The 20,404-nt window shown below is 44.8% G+C and overlaps 1 protein-coding gene across 1 annotated transcript in view; it reads left to right on the top strand.

The window, feature by feature from the left end:
- The first annotated feature begins 5,967 nt into the window (after positions 1 to 5,967).
- LOC106548641 (uncharacterized) overlaps positions 5,968 to 20,404 on the top strand; it is a 46,761-nt gene continuing 32,324 nt past the window's right edge. Inside the window, exons 1-3 of the mRNA XM_087702625.1 lie at positions 5,968 to 6,038; positions 15,752 to 15,880; positions 17,934 to 18,015. Of these exons, the coding sequence (XP_087558751.1) occupies positions 5,983 to 6,038; positions 15,752 to 15,880; positions 17,934 to 18,015 (267 nt within the window). The 5' untranslated portion in view covers positions 5,968 to 5,982. The remainder of the gene's footprint in view (positions 6,039 to 15,751; positions 15,881 to 17,933; positions 18,016 to 20,404) is intronic.

Raw genomic sequence — 20,404 nt, 5'->3', positions numbered from 1 at the left:
AGCCCTTGTGATCTCTAAGCTGGAATACTGCAATGTGCTCTACATGGGGCTGCCCTTGAAGAGCACCCGGAGACTTCAGCTAGTACAGAACGCGGCCGCGCGAGTGATAGTGGGCGCACCTCGGTTCGCCCACATAACACCTATCCTCCGCGAGCTGCGCTGGCTGCCTGTAGATCTCCGGGTGCAATTCAAGGTCTTACTTACCACCCATAAAGCGCTCCATGGTAGTGGATCTGACTATCTGAGAGACCGCCTCCTGCCAATAACCTCCCTGCGTCCCATCAGATCGCATAGAGCGGGCCTCCTCCGTATTCCATCCGCCAGTCAGTGCCGACTGGCGACCACCCGGAGGAGAGCCTTCTCTGTTGCTGCTCCGACGCTATGGAACAATCTCCCCGTGGAGATCCGTACCCTGACCACAGTCCAGGCCTTCCGCACAGCCCTCAAGATCTGGCTAGCCCGTCAGGCCTGGGGATAAATTTTCTTGCCCCTCCCGAATGCTGAGTGAATGTTGTGTTTTAGTACTTTTTGTTATCTCACACTTTTTTTTTTCTCTGTATTTTGTCTTTCACTCCCCTTTCCTTACTATTGTAAGCCGCCCTGAGTCCCCTTAGGGAAAAGGGCGGCCTATAAATGTTAAATAAAATCAAAAAAAAAAAATCAAATCAAAATACAATACAATAGCAGAGTTGGAAGGGACCTTGGAGGTCCTCTATTTCAGACAAATGGCTATCCAACATCTTCTTTATCCTTGTATTTTTTTTATTTTTTATTTTTTGTTCAAAAGTTTTATTTCTTTTAAAACAAACATTTCATCATTCCTCAATCAGTAAGACATCGGAGTACAATTTTTTGTGTGTCAAAATAGTTCTAGTTTACCACCAAATTCTTGTCTAGCCTAATGTATACCCCTCCCTCCCTCCAGCCCCCCCCCCCGACTTCCCAGAACCCGTACACGGTATGGATTTTTAACAAACACAGTCTAAAATCTATTGAAAAAAAAAGAAATAAAGAAATTAATGACATCTCTACATTGATCTTAGCTTCTTCTTGCCGAGCTAACTTTAAACAATTTAAATCATTTCTGATCTTAAGCATAGGCTAACTGGAATTTCTTGGTCCCATATTTATTTTGTATATAGTCAATCCATTTTTTCCAGTCTCGTTTATATCTCTCATTTGAGTGATTTTTAAGATATGCCGGATATTTTAGCCATCTCGGCTAAGTTTGTAACTTTCAATGTCCATTCTTGAGTTGTAGGCAGGTCTTCCTTCCCAACATCTTCTTAAAGACTTCCAGTGTTGGGGCATTCACAACTTCTGGAGGCAACTTCTGTTCCACTGATTAATTGTTCTAACTTTCAGTAAAATATACTGGGATTGTATGGCCATAACGGCTTCACTGTGCTGCACTATTTTAAATGCAAAAACAATTAAAAATATCAAAAGAAGAAGAAGAAAAAAGAAAGGCTGAGAGCCAAAGAATTGAGGAAGAAGCCCAAAGAAGTCTTTCCAGGTATTTTGCAACTCAGAAGTTTTAATTGGGTCCTCTGACTGCTAGTTGTGTTCATGGATGCCCTGACTGCCTTCTGCCTGTTTGTCCTATATTAGAGCCTTTACACTCTGGCTTGTAGATTACTTTTCTTTCTTCTGGGGCTGTTGGGTCTTTTGGTTGGCTTAGGATGCTTTGGAGGTGTTGCTGTTGGTTGTGGAGTCGTGTCCGACCCATCGCGACCCCATGGACAACGTTCCTCCACGCCTTCCTGTCCTCTACCATCCCCCGGAGTCCATTTAAGCTCATGACTACTACTCTGGTGACTCCATCCAGCCACCTCATTCTTTGTCGTCCCTTTCTTCTTTTGCCCTCAGTCTTTCCCAGCATTAGGCTCTTCCCCAGTGAGTCCTTCCTTCTCATTAGGTGGCCAAAGAATTTGAGTTTCCTCTTCAGGATCTGGCCTTCTAAAAAGCAGTCAGGGTTGATCTCCTCTAGGACTGACCAGTTTGATTGCCTTGCAGTCCAAGGGACTCACAGGAATCTTCTCCAGCACCAGAGTTCAAAGGCCTCAATTCTTTGGCTCTCGGTCTTTCTTATGGTCCAACTTTCACAGCCATCCATTGCAATTGGGAAAACCATAGCCTTGACTATATGTACTTTTGTTGGCAGAGTGATGTCTCTGCTTTTTAGTATGCTGTCTAGATTTGCCATAGCGTTTCTTCCCAGGAGCAAGCATCTCAGTAGGTAGATAGAATCTATTTTCTTGGTATCTGCTGTAAGAACAACTTGCTGAATCAGACAAAAAGGTGTGCTGAGGGTACCATTCTTCTGTCTATGTATGCACATACACAATCCTTCAATCAAGGATGGTAAGAGTCTTAAGCTGCTACCAGAAATGCCATACACCAGAATAAATGTAAATAGCAAGAGGATAGCTAAATGAAATAGTGCTAATAAATTATTTCCACTCTCTGTTCACTCAAAAGAATTTGCAGGTTGCCTTTGGGACCGGTGTTATCATCTAACACTTTGTCTCAAGAATCAAGGTTCTTCTGAGCTATAATTGCTGTTTTATAACAGTTGGAAGGAAATCCTGAGCGCCAACGGTCCAGAGATCAAGGCAAAATTATTGTGTCGGTTGTGCTGTGGGTCGAGTGGTCAAGTGCTCTTTGATGAAGTTGCATGGCTATCCATAGTTTGTTGGGTGTTGTTGTATAGCTCAGGAGTCTCCAACCTGGACAACTTTAAGACTTGTGGACAGACTCCCATGGGGACAGGCAGTGGCAACTCTGTAGGCTTTCTTGAGTCCAAGTTTGGTTGAGTGTTGCTTCTTCCAAGGTGCCCTGTGGGGAGATGGGTAAAGGGCTAATGCTATCATGCCTTAATCCCATCACCCTGGAGCTGAAGGGGAGGGGTCTTTGTTATGTAGAGTAGACTGCCCCAGGCTTTTAAATGGCCCATTAAGGAAAGTGGGGGCTATTAAGAGTGAGTCTGTTTCCTGCCTAAAAACATGATTCTCCGTTTCTGATCAAGGGAAATATAATATTCTGCCTTCTTAATATTTCCCAGTATATTTCATTTTTCTAGGAGAGGGGGTGGTGGTGGTAACTTCCTACAGGGCTATATTAACATACAGCAAGCTCAGCTCTTTACTCTGTTACTTGCTGTAGTCCAGTGTTTATCGGCCTTGGCAACTTTAAAATATGCGGACTTCAATCCCCAGAATTCCTCAGCCAGCGAGCCATCCTTAAGTTGGGAAGGTTGAGAAACATTGTTCTAGGCCAGAGTTTCTCACTTGTGGCAATTTTAAAATGACACACAGCTGGTTGTGGAATTGTGGAAATTCTGAGAGTTGAAGTCCATAACATCTTAAAGTTGCCAAGATTGAGAAACACTGCTCCAGACAACAGTTTTTTAAAATGTGATCAGGATCCTTCGAACCTCCCAAGGTGCTCTCAGGGGTCCATGAAATCAAATGTATTTGCCAGCCCATGTTGAAAAATAATAAACAATATTAAAATCCCATCAAAGAATTGTAAGATGTGGTAGCAGCAAATGTGTTCATTTGAATTATTCAGTAAATATTGATAAATATAAAAGTGGGAAAGAGTTGTAAAAGAAAAAAACATTAAGAAGCACTAGTTGTATTGACACCTATAAAGATACTTTACCTTGGCAGTTGTATATATATTTATTTTTCTACTATGCTATAATTATTTTAAAACATTTTAATAATTTTACCCTGCCTAAGATGGCTGGCTATAGAAATTAAATAAAATGAATAAATAATAAATATAAAAATTAGAATCCTTCATCTTTTCATTTTCATTTTAGAGCCGAGGTGGTGCAGTGGTTAGAGTGCAGTACTGCAGCCACTTCAGCTGACTGCTAAGCTGCAGTTCAGTGGTTCAAATCTCACTGGCTCAAGGTTAACTCGGTTCCACCACAAATCCGCGAAGCCCTTATCTGCGGAGACATAAGCGCGAAGACTAATTCGCGCCGTTCTAAGCGCTAAGGAAAAACGCGACCCTACCGCGATGACATAATTGCGGAGGGCAAATCCGCGCATTCCCAAGCACTCAGTACCCTAAACCTAACCCTAAACCTAACCCTAACCCTAACCCTAAACCTAACCCTAAACCTAACCCTAAACCTAACTCTAAAACAAACCCTAAAACAAACCCCTAAACCTAATCCTAACCCTTACCTTAATTGAAATTGGCTTTCTGCTGCGGCACCGTTTTAAAGCGCCCTTCTGTTGCCGCGCTGTTGTTGCGGCGGTGATGACGCGCGGTGATGACATCGTGGCTTTAGCGACGCGCTTATGTCTCCGCGGATAAGGGCTTCATGGTTTTGTCGTGCCACGGGTTAACAGCCTTCCATCCTTCCAAGGTGGTTAAAATGAGGACCCAGACTGTGGGGGCGATATGCTGACTCTGTAAACTGCTTAGAGAGGGCTGAAAGCCCTATGAAGCGGTATATAAGTCTAACTGCTATTGCTATTGCTATTCACAGTACCAACATTTCACAGCTCAATAGAAAACCCATCACGTGAACCCACTCCAGCTGCTAAAGTCCTGCTCTCTACCTAAAATAATTTTCTCAACTGATTTCCAGGATCTATTGAAGCAAAGCTCTTCACCAAATGCCATATTCCTTATTTTTTGGGGGGAATAGTCCGCTTCTTCTTTAAGCTGGTAGTCACACTCATTCCACCTGCCCTACCCTGCAGGATTGTCGTTCTAATTTGGGGAGAGGGGGAATGGGAAGAGGAAGCGGAGTGTGCCTCCAAAGTTTATTATTAAAATTTATTATCAAAATTATTGAGTTTGTCATCTGCACCTCTATAACTGTCTGGTTTGGTTCTGCAACCCAACAAGACAGATACAGACTTCAGAGGATAATTAGAACTGCTGGAAAAAACAATTACTAACAACCTGCCTTCCATTGAGGATCTGTATACTGCACGAGTCAAAAAGAGGGTCGTGAAAATATCTACACACCCCTCACATACTGGACACAAATTGTTTCAACTCCTACCCTCAAAACGACGCTATAGGTCACTGCACACCAGAACAACTAGAGACAAGGACAGTTCCCCCCCCCCAAATATCCATCATTCTGCTAAACAATTAATTCCCTCAACACTGTCAAACTATTTACTAAGTCTGCATTACTATTACTATTAATCTTCTCGTTGTTCCTATCACCCATCTCCTCCCACTTATGACTGTATGACTGTAACTTTGTTGCTTTGATCCTTACGATTTATATTGTTTGTTTCCTAGTATGATTGATTGCTTATTTGTACCCTATTAAGCAGTTATTAAGCAGTGCACCTTGTGATTCGTGACAAATGTATCTTTTCTTTTATGTACACTAAGAGCAATATGCACCAAAGACAAATCCCTTGTGTGTCCAATCACACTTGGCCAATAAAGAATTCTATTCTATTCTATTCAAAAGAAATATATGACATATGCTATAAATCTAAGCAAGAAATAAATCAGATGCCCGACTTGGATCCGCGTTTAGGATGAAGCTAGCCCTCCTTTAAACTTCTTTTAAACCACCAGGGGGCGCCATTGCCTTTAGCAGTCGCCTTTCCCTTTCGGCCAATCCGGAGTCACTCCGCTGAGTTTTAGGGATTCCGAATCGCTGTCAGACTTCCCGAAGGTTAATCCCGATTTTTTTTCGGACGAGAGACGCAGCCGAGCGAAGGAATCCGTCCTCCTCCGAGTTGCGAGGGGGGCCAGATCCTCCTCTGGATTTTGGCGGACTTCGAAAAGTTTTCCCACGGCGGAGGCGGCGCCGCATCAGCCACGGAGGAAGGCAAAGGGGAGGAGAGAAGACGATCGGACGGTCCGGAAAAGGGGAGGAGAAGATCGGACGGTCCGGAGCAAAGCCAGAGGCTGCCTATCCGATCTGCCCGTCTCCCGGGGACCGCTTCCTCGCGTTAGTCGCGGGTGCTTGGCCAAACATCCAGGATGGCGAAGCTGGGGATGGCCCGGCGCAGCAACAGCCTCACCTTACCCGAAATCAGGTACCCGCCGCGTCCCGGTTCTGCGCCTTAGAGGCTAGCCAGCGCTCGCTCCGTCCCGTTTCCAGTCTTCCCCGGAGACCCCGTGGCTGCCCTGGCTAAGGAACAATCCCCAATGTTATGCTAACCCAACCCTGAGACGTTAAGCCAATTTCCTGACCTCCTCCTGCCCCCAGCAAACTAACCAGGTTTCTTTTGCGCCCCTGTGGTTTCAATTTACATAGGATCTCTTGTGGGATTTTTTTTGTGACCCTTTCGCTATAGACGCCCTCCTCCAATTTAAACTCCCCCACCCCAATTAAAGAAAGGCGGTTTCTACTTCCAGATGAACCCCTGGGGTCCGATCCACTCATCCTGGCAAATTTATTCCATTCGTACGTTTTTTGGCATTCAGACATAGAGTCCTAAAAGGGGGGAAAAATCCCGTTTGTTTCATCCCACAAGGAGACGCTGCTTGTTATAAATGGTCTCACAATTACAATATTTCTTTAAAAAAAAACAGTTTAAGAGTACTGCATTTTCCCCCCAGCATGTTTTTTTGGGGGGAGGGGGGAGGACATTTTGAGGTTGCAAATTAGCTTCTTCTTACTTTGCTAAGTGATGGTTTCATTTTCTGTTCTGTATATTTTTTAATCTGGCTTTCAGGAGTAAGTCTGATCTAGCTCCTTCTAGTGGAGATTGAAGCCTATGTGGTGTAGCTCTTTTGAAAATTGTGTACCGTAATTGCTGCCTTCTGGATTTATAAATAAAATGTATATGCCACCTGACTCTCAGCGACGGTGGTTGGTTTATAAATGACATAAAATATAAAAAACAAGACAATAGAAACAACAAGAAACAAAGGGGGTAGAAAGAATCCCTAATACAGGTCTCCTGCATGAACAGGGGGTTGGACTAGACGACCTTCAAGGTCCCTTCCAACTCGGTTACTGTTTATGTTTGCAATTGCCATCTTCTGGTTTTTTTTTCTTTTTTTAAAATTTCCTAGTCTGGGATTTCCTGATACTCCATCCAGGTATTAGCTAAGCCTAATTTGGCAATGTTTTGTGTTGTGCTGCCCCTTCAGTTATTACAGTATTATGATTATCCTCAATCTTTATTTTATAATTATTGATGGTGTAATGCAGTGGTCTCCAACCTTGGCAACTTTTAAGACTTGTGGACTTCAACTCCCAAAGCTGAGGAACTCTGGGAGTTGAAGTCCACAGGTCTTAAAGTTGCCAAGGTTGGAGACCACTGATGTAATGCATTCAGTCAAGTCTGGTTCTTGGTGATTCTATGGGTCAGGTCTCTTCCCATCTTCCGATCTTGCACTATTTTTTTGAGTTTTTCTATGCTCTGTCCGATGTCAGCTTTGATAGTGTCTAGCCACCATGGTTTTTGATGGCGTGATTCCCCTTTACCGCTAACTCTTTAAAACATAATTGGAATTCCCAATTATGGGAATTAACTCCAGTGAATTTTCCACATATGGTATAACCAAAGTAAGTGAGATAATTAATAATTATTAAATGTCTAGGTCTCCTGACTTCCAAAGACTTTAGGTAGTGTACAAATGATTTAAAACATAAAAAAGACAATACAAATAACAACCAACAAAAAAAAGAATAGAGATGGGAGAATAAAAAAAAAACTGGGTGGAATTTTGAAGTTCCTAGTTAGTTGTTTGTTTGTTTGTTTGTATCCTGCATTTATTATTTTTACAAATAACTTGAGGTAGTAAACATATCCCAACACACCTTTCTCCTCCTATTTTCCCCACAACCACAACAACAGCCCTGTGAGGTGGGTTGGGCTGAGAGAGAGAGTGACTAGTCCAAAGTCACCCAGCTGGTTTTCATGCCTAAGGGAGAACTAGAACTCACAGTCACCTGGTTTCTAGCCTGTTGCCTTAACCATTAGACCAAACATATCTCCTCCGTTTTAAAGGATAATTTCTAAATTGTGTTTCTTTGGTTGGCCTCATGGTCTGAGGGAAAAGGCGAACAAAATGAAAGAATTTATTCCATTCACAAGTTGAATCCATCACTATTTATATATGTGTGTTTGTGTGTGTGTGTGTGTGTGTGTGTGTGTGTGTGTATTGAGTCCTAAAAATGCGAGTTCCAGGTGTAGTTATAAAAGAAACAGACATTGCGATCTCCGGAACTTTAAAATATATTGTTCACTTAGCTTTCGTTAGCTACTGCTAATATCGACAGAGTATAAAAGCCATTAAAGAGATACCTGCCTTTATACAATGTTAACAAATTTGGCAGGTATCTCTGTTTGTATGCCTGTTTCTTTTATATATATTGAGTGTGTGTGGATGGATGGATGGATGGATGGATGGATGGATAGATAGATAGATAGATAGATAGATAGATAGATAGATAGATAGATAGATATAGAGAGAGTTGAGAGATAGAGATAGATAGATAGATAGATAGATAGATAGATAGATAGATAGATAGATAGATAGATAGATGATAGATAGATAGATAGATAGATAGATAGATAGATAGATAGATAGATAGATAGATACAGAAGGAAGATAGATGGATGGATGGATAGATAGATAGACAGACAGACAGACAGACAGAGACAGATAGATAGATAGATAGATAGATAGATAGATAGATAGATAGAAGACAGACAGAAGATTAGATAGATAGATAGATAGATAGATAGATAGATAGATAGATAGATAGATAGATATAGAGAGAGTTGAGAGAGATAGAGATAGATAGATAGATAGATAGATAGATAGATAGATAGATACAGAAGGAAGATAGATGGATGGATGGATAGATAGATACACAGACAGAAGATGATAGATAGATAGATAGATAGATAGATAGATAGATAGATAGATAGATAGATAGATAGATAGATAGATAGATAGATACAGAAGGAAGATAGATGGGTGGATGGATAGATAGACAGACAGACAGACAGACAGATAGATAGATAGATAGATAGATAGATGATAGATACAGAAGGAAGATGGATGGATAGATAGATAGACAGACAGACGATGATAGATAGATAGATAGATAGATAGATAGATAGATAGATAGATAAAGGAAGATAGAGAAGATGGATGGATGGATAGATAGATGATAGATAGATAGATAGATAGATAGATAGATAGATAGATAGATAGATAGATACAGAAGGAAGATAGATAGATAGATAGGGGAGATAGATGGATAGATAGATAGATAGATAGATAGATAGATAGATAGATAGATAGATAGATAGATAGATATAAAGAGCGTATGTTTGTGTGTGTATGTATGTATGTATCTATGTGTTGTACTTATTTCGTTCAACATTTCAAGGATAGCACATAATATTTTAATGTATTGGAGTTAGGTCACCCCTCTTGGTCACAAGATCTTTGGTTGCTCTGATTGGAAATCCTAAGAATTGCAGGCCCAATCCTGCTGGGAGACCCCGGATGATGTGGACAAGGCAGAACCTGACCCTAGAAATCTGGAACCTAAATAGACCCTCTTGGTGCAGAGGCAACCTTCCTCTGAATCTCACATTCTAGAACAATGGTTTTCAATCTGTGGTCCATGGAGCTCCGGGCGGTGGGGGTGGGGTCCAATGTGCTTTAAATCTTGAATTAAGTCTTGGGGGTCCGTGGCCACAAAAGGAATTTAAAGGAGGTGAAGAAAAGGTTGGGAGCCACTGTTGTAGAGCAATGTTTGTCAACTTTAACAACTTTAACATAATTGGATTTCAACTCCCAGAATTCTACAGCCAGCTTGGAATCCAGACATCTTAACGTTGCCAAGATTAAGAAATGCTGTTTGAGAGATATACAGCAGGAGAAGGCTGCTAATTCATTCCTTGTGGGCTTCTGGAAGCCATGTTGTTGTCAACATTTAGAAATGGGGTGATTGATTGATTTTAATTATATCCCGCCTGCTGTAGAGACTGCAATCTATATAGCACTCCCTGCGCACAATAAAATCTGCGAGCTAGGTTGGAAGACATGAAAGGGACTAGCCCCTGAGTCATCCAGGAAGCTTCTCTGGTTGAAGGAGAATTCAAATGGGTCTCCCTGTTCTTTGTCCAGTAGCGTCATCCCTGGACCACCTTGCCTGTGGGGCTGAGAGGAATGGGCTGGCCCAAAGTCACCCAGGATGCTTCTGTAGCTGAGGGGAGACTCGAACCCAAGCCACTCCCTCTGCCTTTAGCCCACCACATTCACACACACTGGATTAGTTCATCCTTTAGTTTAAGTCCATGATGGTGAACCTATGGCATGTGTGCTGGAAATGGCACACACAGCCATCTCTCCGGGCACGCGAGCTGTCACCTGTTGTTCTTCCGGGTTCTGGCACACTGGCTTTCACGCGTCTGGGAGCACCAGAAACCAGAGGATTGATTTGATTTGATTTGATTACATTTATATGCCGCCCTTTTCCCCAACGGGGAGCTCGTTCCAGAGGGTCGGAGCAGCCACAGAGAAGGCTCTCCTCTGGGTAGTCGCCAGTCGGCATTGGCCGGCGGATGGAATTCGGAGGAGGCCTAATCTGTGGGATCTAATCGGTCTATTGGAGGTAATTGGCATGCTGGCTTTCACGCGTCTGGGAGCACCAGAAACCAGAGGATTGATTTGATTTGATTACATTTATATGCCGCCCAGTGCGCATGCATGTGCCAGCCACCTGGTCTTCCGGTTTCAGGCGTGCATGCGCATGCGAAGACCAGCTAAGTCCGCGCGAGAGGAACGTCGGTCCAGCAGACGGGGTAAGAGGACCGCCGGTCAGGAAGGGGTCACACTCCCTTGGCAGAAGTGGGGGGGCTGCGGTGGCTTGTTCTCGGTGGCAGGCTGGAGGGGGCGCTTCATCCCGGCCAGAGTTTGGGAGGGCTCTCCCACTTGCTGGCCCTCCAACCTGAGCCCCAGGAATGTCGATGCCCCTTCCCTCCAAGGCCAGGAAGGGGTTCCGGCTTTCCAGTGGAGGGAGGCAGCATTCCCCTCCCAACTTTCTCTCCCTGTCCAGGGTTGCGGAACCGGATCGTTGGTGGGGATATCCCACCACTCTGATGGGGGCCAGGGGGGTGGGCAGGGAGGCGCAAGGACCCCTGAAAGACCAGGTGGAGCTGACACATGCGCACTGGACAGGTGGTCTTCGCGCATGCATGCATGCTAGAAACCGGAAGACCTGGTGGCTGGCATGGATCCTGGAAACCAGAAGATCATCTGCTTTTACGGTTTCCGGCACTTAGTGCCGAAAAGATTAATAAACACTGGTTTAAGCCATTAGAAGCAGTGTTTCTCTGTCTTTGCAACTTGAAAATAGATGGACTTCAACTCCCAGAATTCTTCCAAGCTTGCTGGAGATTTCTGGGAATTGAAAACCAAGTGTCTTAAAATTGAGAGACATTGCATTAAGGTTTCAACCCATTCAGCCACAAACCACTTCTTGCTATGCGTGGTTTAATTGTAGTTGACAATCGTTTTACGATTTTACATGCAAGCTTGTGGAGATACCTGGAGGCAATACGCATCGGCATATAAAATCTGACTTTTTATTGGTTCCCCAGCGTGGGATGCTTGGAGCTTGCAAAAATAAAATAAAATGGAGGAGTCCTGACAAGTCAGAGCCTGCCTCACCCCACACAACCCCAGACAGGAAAAAATCATGGGAAGTGTGGAATTCCCAACTCCCAGAGGTTTCAGCTTTCACTAAAGAAAATTACTCACAGCTCTGTTGTTTCAGTACTTTTTATTCAAAGAGTTATTATTCCTTCAGCACAATTGCTCTGCAGGAAATTCAGCTTACAGAATTATATCAGTAAAGAAATGCCATGTTGACAAAAAGAAGCAGCTTGTTTAACGTGCTTTAAAATACAGATAGTCCTCCATTTACGCCCTCTATTGAGCCCCAAATTAACTCCCACCAGGAGCCATTTGGCTGGAGATGGTCGGCTATGGCAGCTGGAGATGGTTGGAATGTTTACATCTAGGACACGGGTGTCAAACTCAATGGGCGTGGAGAGCTTAATGTCACTTGTGTCGGGGGCACCTGTGGCCAAGCGCTAAGGCAGGACTTCCATCAGACCCTCCCTCCCTCTCATAATCTTCCTTCCTTCCTTCCTTCCTTCCTTCCTTCCTTCCTTCCTTCCTTCCTTCCTTCCTTCCTTCCTTCTTTTTCCTTCCCTCTTCATTCTTCTTTCTGCTTCCTTCCTCTCTCTTCCTTATTTTCCTTATTTTTCCTTCCTTGCTCTCTTCCCATCTTCCCTTCTTTTTCTTTGTCTTTCCTCTTTCTCCTTTCCTGTCCCTTCTTGCATGCTCAAATGAAAAAAGGGGAAACATTTCTCCTTTTGCTTTGTTTTCAGTTTGTTTTGCTAGCCCTCTGTCAGCGCAAATGAAAGTTGGGGGCGGGAGGCGTGTACGGCCTCCCCTGGCCCCATTTTCAGCTGCGACAGCCTGCTGCAACCTCTTCCAGTGAAAACAGAGCTCAGGGCAATTTTTGCTGGCAGAGGGCTGCAGGAGGCCGTTGCGGCTGAAAACAGTGCGCGGCCCTCTCAAGCTCCATTTTTGCTGGCAGAGGCACCGCGGGCTGGTCCTTCGTTGATTCCCTACAGGCCAGATCTAAGCACCCTGCGGACCAGCTATGGCCCGCGGACCTTGAGTTTGATACCCCTGCTCTAGGACAAAGTTTCTCAACCTTGGGGACTTTAAGATGGGTGGACTTCAACTCCCAGAATTCCCCAGCCAGCATGACTGCTCTGGGAGGATACTAGAGTGCTCTTTAATTGCTAAGCAAGCCAGTTGGCGGAACATGGCAGTTCTGCAATTGAAACTCTGCATCCACACCGCAGCCAAGCTTCCTTCGGGAACCAGATCCCTTGGGGCTTGCCGTAGAATCTCAGGAATGTGGAAGCCATCCAACTGGGTGGATTTGTGTTTCAGATCCTGTTTTGCAAAGCATCTCAAGCACTCATCCAACACTTACCATTTCCAGTTAATAAGTATTCCATCATTCCAAATTATTCAGTGGCCGGATTTCTTTTATCCCCCTTTATTTGTGTGGCATTGTTGATATATTTATGCCTGTAAGCATGACGCCGACTTTTTGGTTTTTTTTGAAAGACAACTTTTTAATATTTCATATTCCTCTTTCTTAAGTTATATATTTGCACCATGAATATCTAATTGGGAAGTTTCTGCACAGGTTGTCCTTGACAGCCATTCCTTTAGCGCAGTGTTTCTCAACCTTGGCGACTTTAAGTCCTGTGGACTTCAACTCCCAGAATCCCCCAGCCAGCATAGCTGGCTGGGGGATTCTGGGAGTTGAAGTCCACAGGACTTAAAGTCGCCAAGGTTGAGAAACACTGCTTTAGCGACCGCTGAAAGTTAGAACCGCACTGAAAAAGTGACTTACAAATGACTTATAGGGTTCCTGCCTGGGCAGTAGGTTGGACTAGAAGACCTCCAAGGTCCCTTCCAACTCTGTTATTCTGTTAACCAGACCGTGCACTTATGACTACCAGAACATCCCCACAGTCACTTCATCAAAATTTGTGCTTTTGTCAACCCATATCTATTTACAATGGTTGCACCATCCTGGGGTCATCTGATTGTCAATTGTGATTTTCCCAGTGGCTTCTGACAAGCAAAGTCAATGGAGGAAGCCGGATTTATTTAACAAGTATGTGATTCACTTACCGTATTTTTCAGAGTATAAGATGCACCAGAGTATAAGACGCACCAAGGTTTTGAAGAGGCAATTTTTTTTAAAAAAAGTAGGTAGGTAGATAGAGGGATAGAGAGGGAGAGAGAGAGAAATACAGTAGGTAGGTAGGTAGGTACAGAGAGTAGGTAGGTAGGTAGGTAGGTAGATTTTTCCAGGTGTATTTATCCATGTGCTGGAGAAGAAAATCGCTGACAATCTGCAGCACCTAAGACTTTGTTTCTGCTGGCACAGCACTTGATCACTGTAATTCTCATCGATCAGTCAAAGAGCTTTCCAAAAGGAAAAAAAAAGTTTTTGCAGTCTGTAAACCTCCCCAAAACGGCCCGGATTTTTTGTGAAAACAGGCCCGTTTTTTAAAAAAAGGCATGAATATAGCCTGGGGGGGGGCCTTGCAGAATGCTCAGGGGGGCAAAAACGAGCAAAAAATGGCCAATTGTTCGTGAAAATGGGCCCTTTTTTATTAAAAAGAAAACTCATGCATAGCCTTATGGAGGCTAATAGGGGGCTGGGAGGGGCTGCTGGGGGCTGGGAGGGGCGAAAAATGGCCCGTTGTTTGCTCATTTCTGCCCTCCCCAGCCCCCAGGAGCTCTCTGAAAGCCTCCTTAAGGATATGCACGACCCATTTTGGTGAAGGGGGCGGGGCTTCGAGCGGCAAAAAGTTCTGCACCCAGATTTTCAGCCTCTCTTTTGAGGAAAAAAGGTGCGTCTTATACTCCGAAAAATACGGTAAACAAGTGCAGTGATTCACTTAACAGATGTGGCAAAAAAAAGGTTGTGAAATTGAAGGCAATTCACTTAACAGCTACTTGCTTATCAGTGCATATTCTAGTCCCAATTGTGGTTGTAAGCCAAGGACTACCTATAGTGAACATTGTACCCGCAGAACAGAATTTCCCCTTCTAGTCCTCCTTTGTTGCTTGCAAGGTAGACCGCTCCAAGCATTGAGATTCCAGTTGGCTACTATGGCTATTTAGCTAAGACAGATCAACAACAACAATAACATTTTTGCTTTATATGGTCTATTGCAGTGTTTCTCAACCTTGGCAACTTGAAGAGGTCTGGACTTCAAGTCCCAGAATTCCCCAGCCAGCGAATGCTGGCTGGGGAATTCTGGGAGTTGAAGTCCAGACCTCTTCAAGTTGCCAAGGTTGAGAAACACTGGTCTATTGACTTTGGCTTTAAATCAGCAGATTTGGCCTTCATAAGAATATGCAATTTAATAAAGGTATAGGTTTCCCCTGTCCAGTCATATCCGGTCTTCAATAGGCCAGATGAAAAATTCATTTAAACCTGATTAAAAGCAAGACCAAAGGGAAGGATCATTCCTTCTGTGTTTAATCCCAAACAACTGGTCTTCCAAGGTAGACTATTCCGGAGCATGGAAGTTCCCTAAGCTAATTGCTGTTTTATACTTCACTGAGAGTTAAAAGCCATGCCAAGTTGCACCCGGCCAGAAGCTTCCCGTCATCTGTTCAGGGTTTTGTATCGGGGCAGGGCAACTTATGAACGCATAGCTGATTGATGGCAAGATAATTGTTTTGGGTTAATGACAGGCGATGGGAAACGCAGACGATCAAAAGCCAAGCGAAACAAAAACCGAACGAGGGCAGAAAGGAGTCGCTTTTCTTTTTCACCGCTGTAAAACTTTTGGCTTCGCTTCTTCGGCAGCACCGTTCAATTCGGGGTTTGTTTGTTGTTTATAACAATCCAGGTGACGGCCTTTTAAGTCTCGGTTAAGCATTCTGCTCTCTCCTTATGGAACTTGTTTTATCCCATTTCTATGGCCCTTCCCGCCTTTCTTGAAGGTTCTTGTTTGCAATAACACCGGAGCCTTAGGGGGAATCATCTGTGTAATGGGCGCAGTGGAAGTGGCTCTCTTTTGGGATGATGGCGACAGGCAGTTACTCACTCCGGATGACTCCGGATGAGGAATGCCGGTATCCACCTGTGGCTGGAGGTGAGGGAGGACCGAATGACACAACTGACCGAATCTTCTTCTTCTCCTCCTCCTCCCAGCTGCAACCCTGACATGTCCGGGAAAAAACGAAAGAGCAAAAGGAAGATGTCGGAGCAGAAAAAATCCTACAGCCTGGAAGAGTTTGTTCCCGAGGGCTTCCGAAATGAACACAACACGCTTTTGACTCGGTGAGTCTGCGTAACCCTTCCAGGGAAGATCCCTGCCAATTGAATCGGATGACAAAACCCATTAATGCCAGCTTCTCCATTCTGGCTGGGCATTGTAGTCCAGCAGTGGGTTACTGCACTGTGGGGAGGAAAGATAGGATGAGAAGAAGGGTGGATGACCTTCTCTAGTCCAGGGGTATCGAACTCGATTTCATTGAGGGCCGCATCAGGGTTGTGTTTGACCTTGGAGGGCCGGAGGGGGTGCGTGGGTGAGACGGGGGGTGGGCAGGATATGGGACTTGTGGCAGGGGCACCTGTGGTGGCCAAGTGCTAAGGCAGGACTTCCCTGAGACCCTCCCTCCCTCATTACAGCCTTCCTTCCTTCTTGAGTTCAGGGAAAGGAAGTAGATGCATTATTTATATTTGCATTACTGACTTTGGCTGCTGTCATTAATGGAAGGATCCACCTCTTCCTGCTTATTTTGATCCTGTGATGGAAAAACACAGCTAAACCAAGATGGCCAGGATGGGTTGAGGCTGATTTAAATCCGGCTCCGGACAAGCTGCACTTGAACTCCCATCAAGAGCCATTTTGCTGCAGGTGGTCAGCTGTGGCAGCTGGAGATGATCGGAATAGTTATTCTCTAGGACAGGGGTGTCACAGTCGATTTCATTGAGGGCTGCGTCAGGGTTGTGTTTGACCACAGGGGGACGGGGGGGGGCATGAACAGCTCAGTGTCACTCATGTCAGGGGGACCTGTGATGGCCAAGTGCTAAGGCAGGATTTCCATCAGACCTTCCCTCACTCCCATAGTCTTCCTTCCATCCTTCCTTCCATCCATCTTTCCTTCCATCCTTCCTTCCATCCTTCCTTCCATCCATCCATCCATCCATCCTTCCTTCCATCCTTCCTTCCATCCTTCCTTCCTTCCTTCCTTCCATCCTTCCTTCCATCCATCCATCCTTCCTTCCTTCCTTCCATCCATCCTTCCTTCCTTCCATTCTTCTTTCCATCCATCCTTCCTTCCTTCCTTCCTTCCTTCCTTCCATCCTTCCTTCCTTCCATCCTTCCTTCCATCCATCCATCCATCCATCCATCCTTCCTTCCTTCCTTCCTTTCTTCCTGTCCCTTCTTGCATGCTCAAATGCAAAAGGGGAAACATTGTGGGTGCTTCATCACTGGAGCTCTATGGAGGTTCTCAGTCATCCAGGTCATGGTTGTCCCAAATGTTGGCTTTTCAAAAGCCAACTGGAGTTTGTTCTTCCTTGAAGATGTTTCACTTCTCAATACAATACAATAGCAGAGTTGAAAGGGATCTTGGAGGTCTTCTAGTCCAACCCCCTGCCTAGGCAGGAAACCCTATACCTTTTCAGACAAATGCCTATCCAACATCTTCTTAAAGACTTCCAGTGTTGGGGCATTCACAACTTCTGGAGGCAAGCTGTTCCACTAACTGTCAGGAAATTTCTCCTCAGTTCTAAATTGCTTCTCTCCTTGATTAGTTTTCACCCATTGCTTTCTTGTTCTACTCTCAGGTCCCTTGGACTCCCTCTTCTTTGTGGCAACCCCTGAGATATTGGAACACTGTTATCATATCTCCCCTAGTCCTTCTTTCTACTAAACTAGACATACCCAGTTCCTGCAACTGTTCTTCCTATGTTTTAGTCTCCAATCCCCTTCTCATCCAAGAAGCTTTAGAACTGGATGAGAAGCAAAATGCCTTCAAATGCCAGTTGCCCTTTGAAAAAGCACTTTGGGATATCAATCACTTGAGTTTTTAAGGAAGAGATTGGGCATCCGTTTGTCCAGAATCGTACACGTTCCCCTCCTTGAGCAGGGGTTGGACTAGAAGACCTCTAAGGTCCCTTCCAACTCTTATTCTGTTAAAAATCAACCACGCTTAGTGTGTTGTGTGAGTGTAACCACTGGTCTGTGGAAAGATATTGTGTGAACAAAGCTGGATTGTCGAAACTTGTTTGGAACCTTCCGCTTTTAAGATTGTTGTAAAGAAATTAGGGATTTAATAAGTAAATAAATATCAATTGATCCATATGGTTCTACCTCTGCATTTAGATCCAAAACATACGATGTGTCTGTCTCCAAAGAGGTTGAGAAGGAAACAGTTTCTCTCCAGAGAAGGACTTCTGTCTCTGATGTAAGTTTGGGGTAGGTGAAGTTTCCGAGGGCCGGCCCCAATGATGATGTAACTGTCCTGATTCTACCTTTGCGTAAAGGTAAAGGTTTCCCTCACACACATCTTCCAGTCGTTCCCAACTCCAGGGGGCGGTGCTCATCTCCGTTTCAAAGCTGAAGAGCCAGCGCTGTCCGAAGACGTCTCCGTGGTCATGTGGCTGGCATGACTAAACGCCGAAGGCGCATGGAACGCTGTTACCTTCCCACCAAAAGTGGTTCCTATTTTTCTACTTGCATTTTTTTACATGCTTTCGAACTGCTAGGTTGACAGAAGCTGGGAAAGTAACGGGAGCTCACTCTGTTACGTAGCGCTACGGATTCGAACCGCCAAACTGCCGACCTTTCTGATCAACAAGCTCAGCGTCTTAGCCATTGAGCTACGGTGTCCCTATCTTGGCTTAGAGGTGTTGATTTCCCTGCCTAGATTTTCCAATCCACAAGGGGCAGTTTTGCATATCTGGAATGGAGAATTGAGGCTGGATTTGGAGGGGCAGGTGTCCTGTCTCCCTAGCAGCTTTTTCAGGTGACTCTGAGGTTGGTAGTATTGAAGATGCTGCAGATTTAAATCTTGGGGACTTCAACTTTCGCATCAATTATCTATTGCCATTTGGGGGCAGCCCTGGCTCACTATTGAATTATTTCTGGTTTGCCTTTAGATAGTCCTCACTTAACAACAGGGCTGGGTTTCAACCGGTTCGCACCGGTCCCTGCAATCCGGTTGGTCGCCGAACCCGGAAGTAAGTAACTTCCGGGAACGGCAAAGCCCCCCCCCCCGCGCCCGCGCGCGCCCGCACACCCGCGCCCGCTCCTTACCCGGTTTTTTTGAATTTTGCGCTTTCCATGCATGCGCAGAACGCCTGCGCGATCCTCCAGGAGCAGCTGGAGCATCGCGCAGATGCTAATACGCATGTGCGCGCCGCGTGCGTGCATGCGCGCGCCGCGTGCGTGCATGCGCGCACCACGTGCGTGCGCGAGGATGCTGCCTGCGTGCGTGCGCGCGGCGCCGCGTCCGTGCGTGCGGACGCCGCCGGCCTCGTTCCAACCGATCCGGTTGGAACGGGGCGAGAAACCCACCCCTGCTTAACAACCACAACTGAATCTGGAATTTTGGTTGCAAGTCATTGCAGTCATTAAGTGGGTCACTGTGTGACCTGATTCAGTTTTACAACTGGCATAAAGTGAGTCATCGCTGGACTTCCAGCGTTCTGTGTAAACGTAGAGGGTCTACAGTTTGGAAATGTTTGACAACCCTTAACCAGTGGTGGGATTCACATTTTTTACTACTGGTTCTGTGGGCATGGCTTGGTGGGTGTGGCATGATGGGCGTGGCAGGGGAAGGATACTGCAAAATCCTCATTTCCTCCTGATCAGCTGGGACTCGGGAGGCAGAGAATAGCTGGGGGCGGGGCCAGTGAGAGGTGGTATTTACCCGTTCTCAAAACCACTCAAAATTTCTGCTACCGGTTCTCCAGAACTGGTAAGAACCTGCTAAATACCACCTCTGCCCTTAACCCATAGAGTGAAACCCAACATTGAACCTGTCTTTTAACCAAAATTATTTGATTACTGTGTCCTGAGGGCAGGACAAGAAGCAATGGGTGGAATCTAATCAAGGAGAGAAGCAACCTAGAACTGAGGAGAAATTTCCTGACAGTTAGAACAATTAATCAGCGGAACAGAAGTTGCCTCCAGAAGTTGTGAATGCCCCAACATTGGAAGTCTTTAAGAAGATGTTGGATAGCCATTTGTCTGAAACGGTATAGGGTTTCCTGCCTAGGCAGGGGGTTGGACTAGAAGCTCTCCAAGGTTCCTTCCAACTCTGCTGTTGTATTGTATCGTAATCCCAATTACATCTGGAGAGAGGAAGACTGATTGGGGCTGAGTGATCCACGATATGCACAGTTCTCAAATCATACTTCCATTAGTACATGCTCAAAGACCAAATTGAACCTATTGAATTGAATTTATTGAATTTCTATGCTGCCCCAATCCCGAAGGACTCTGGGATTTAAAGAATAAAAAAATATGTTGGTTTTGCTCATACATTTTTCCCAGACGGATACATTCTGCCTTTAAAGGAATAGGACTATTGTAAATTAGAGTCATCCAGGAAACAGAATATCCATAAAAATATTTTTAAGAGCATAGATTAGTAGAATGAAAGAGCTTGCCAAGTAATTCTTGGTCATTGTTTTCTATGCTGGTGTATGAAAAGTTGATTAAGGCCAGGGTTGAGTTTCCACAGAAAATTTGAAACCGAAGCAGCCTTAATAGGAAACTTTAAATTGTTATGATAATAGGTCAGTGAAGGTAGAGATCCAGGTAGAGATGTCTGGAAGTTTTCTTTTTTG

Source organism: Thamnophis sirtalis, unplaced genomic scaffold, assembly GCF_051295495.1.
Source record: "Thamnophis sirtalis isolate CommonGarterSnake01/CBP01778 unplaced genomic scaffold, rThaSir2_p1.2 scaffold_1, whole genome shotgun sequence".
Classification (NCBI taxonomy): Eukaryota; Metazoa; Chordata; class Lepidosauria; order Squamata; family Natricidae; genus Thamnophis; species Thamnophis sirtalis.
The sequence above is the reverse complement of the archived record's forward strand: the minus strand, read 5'-3'. Positions and strand labels throughout refer to the sequence as shown.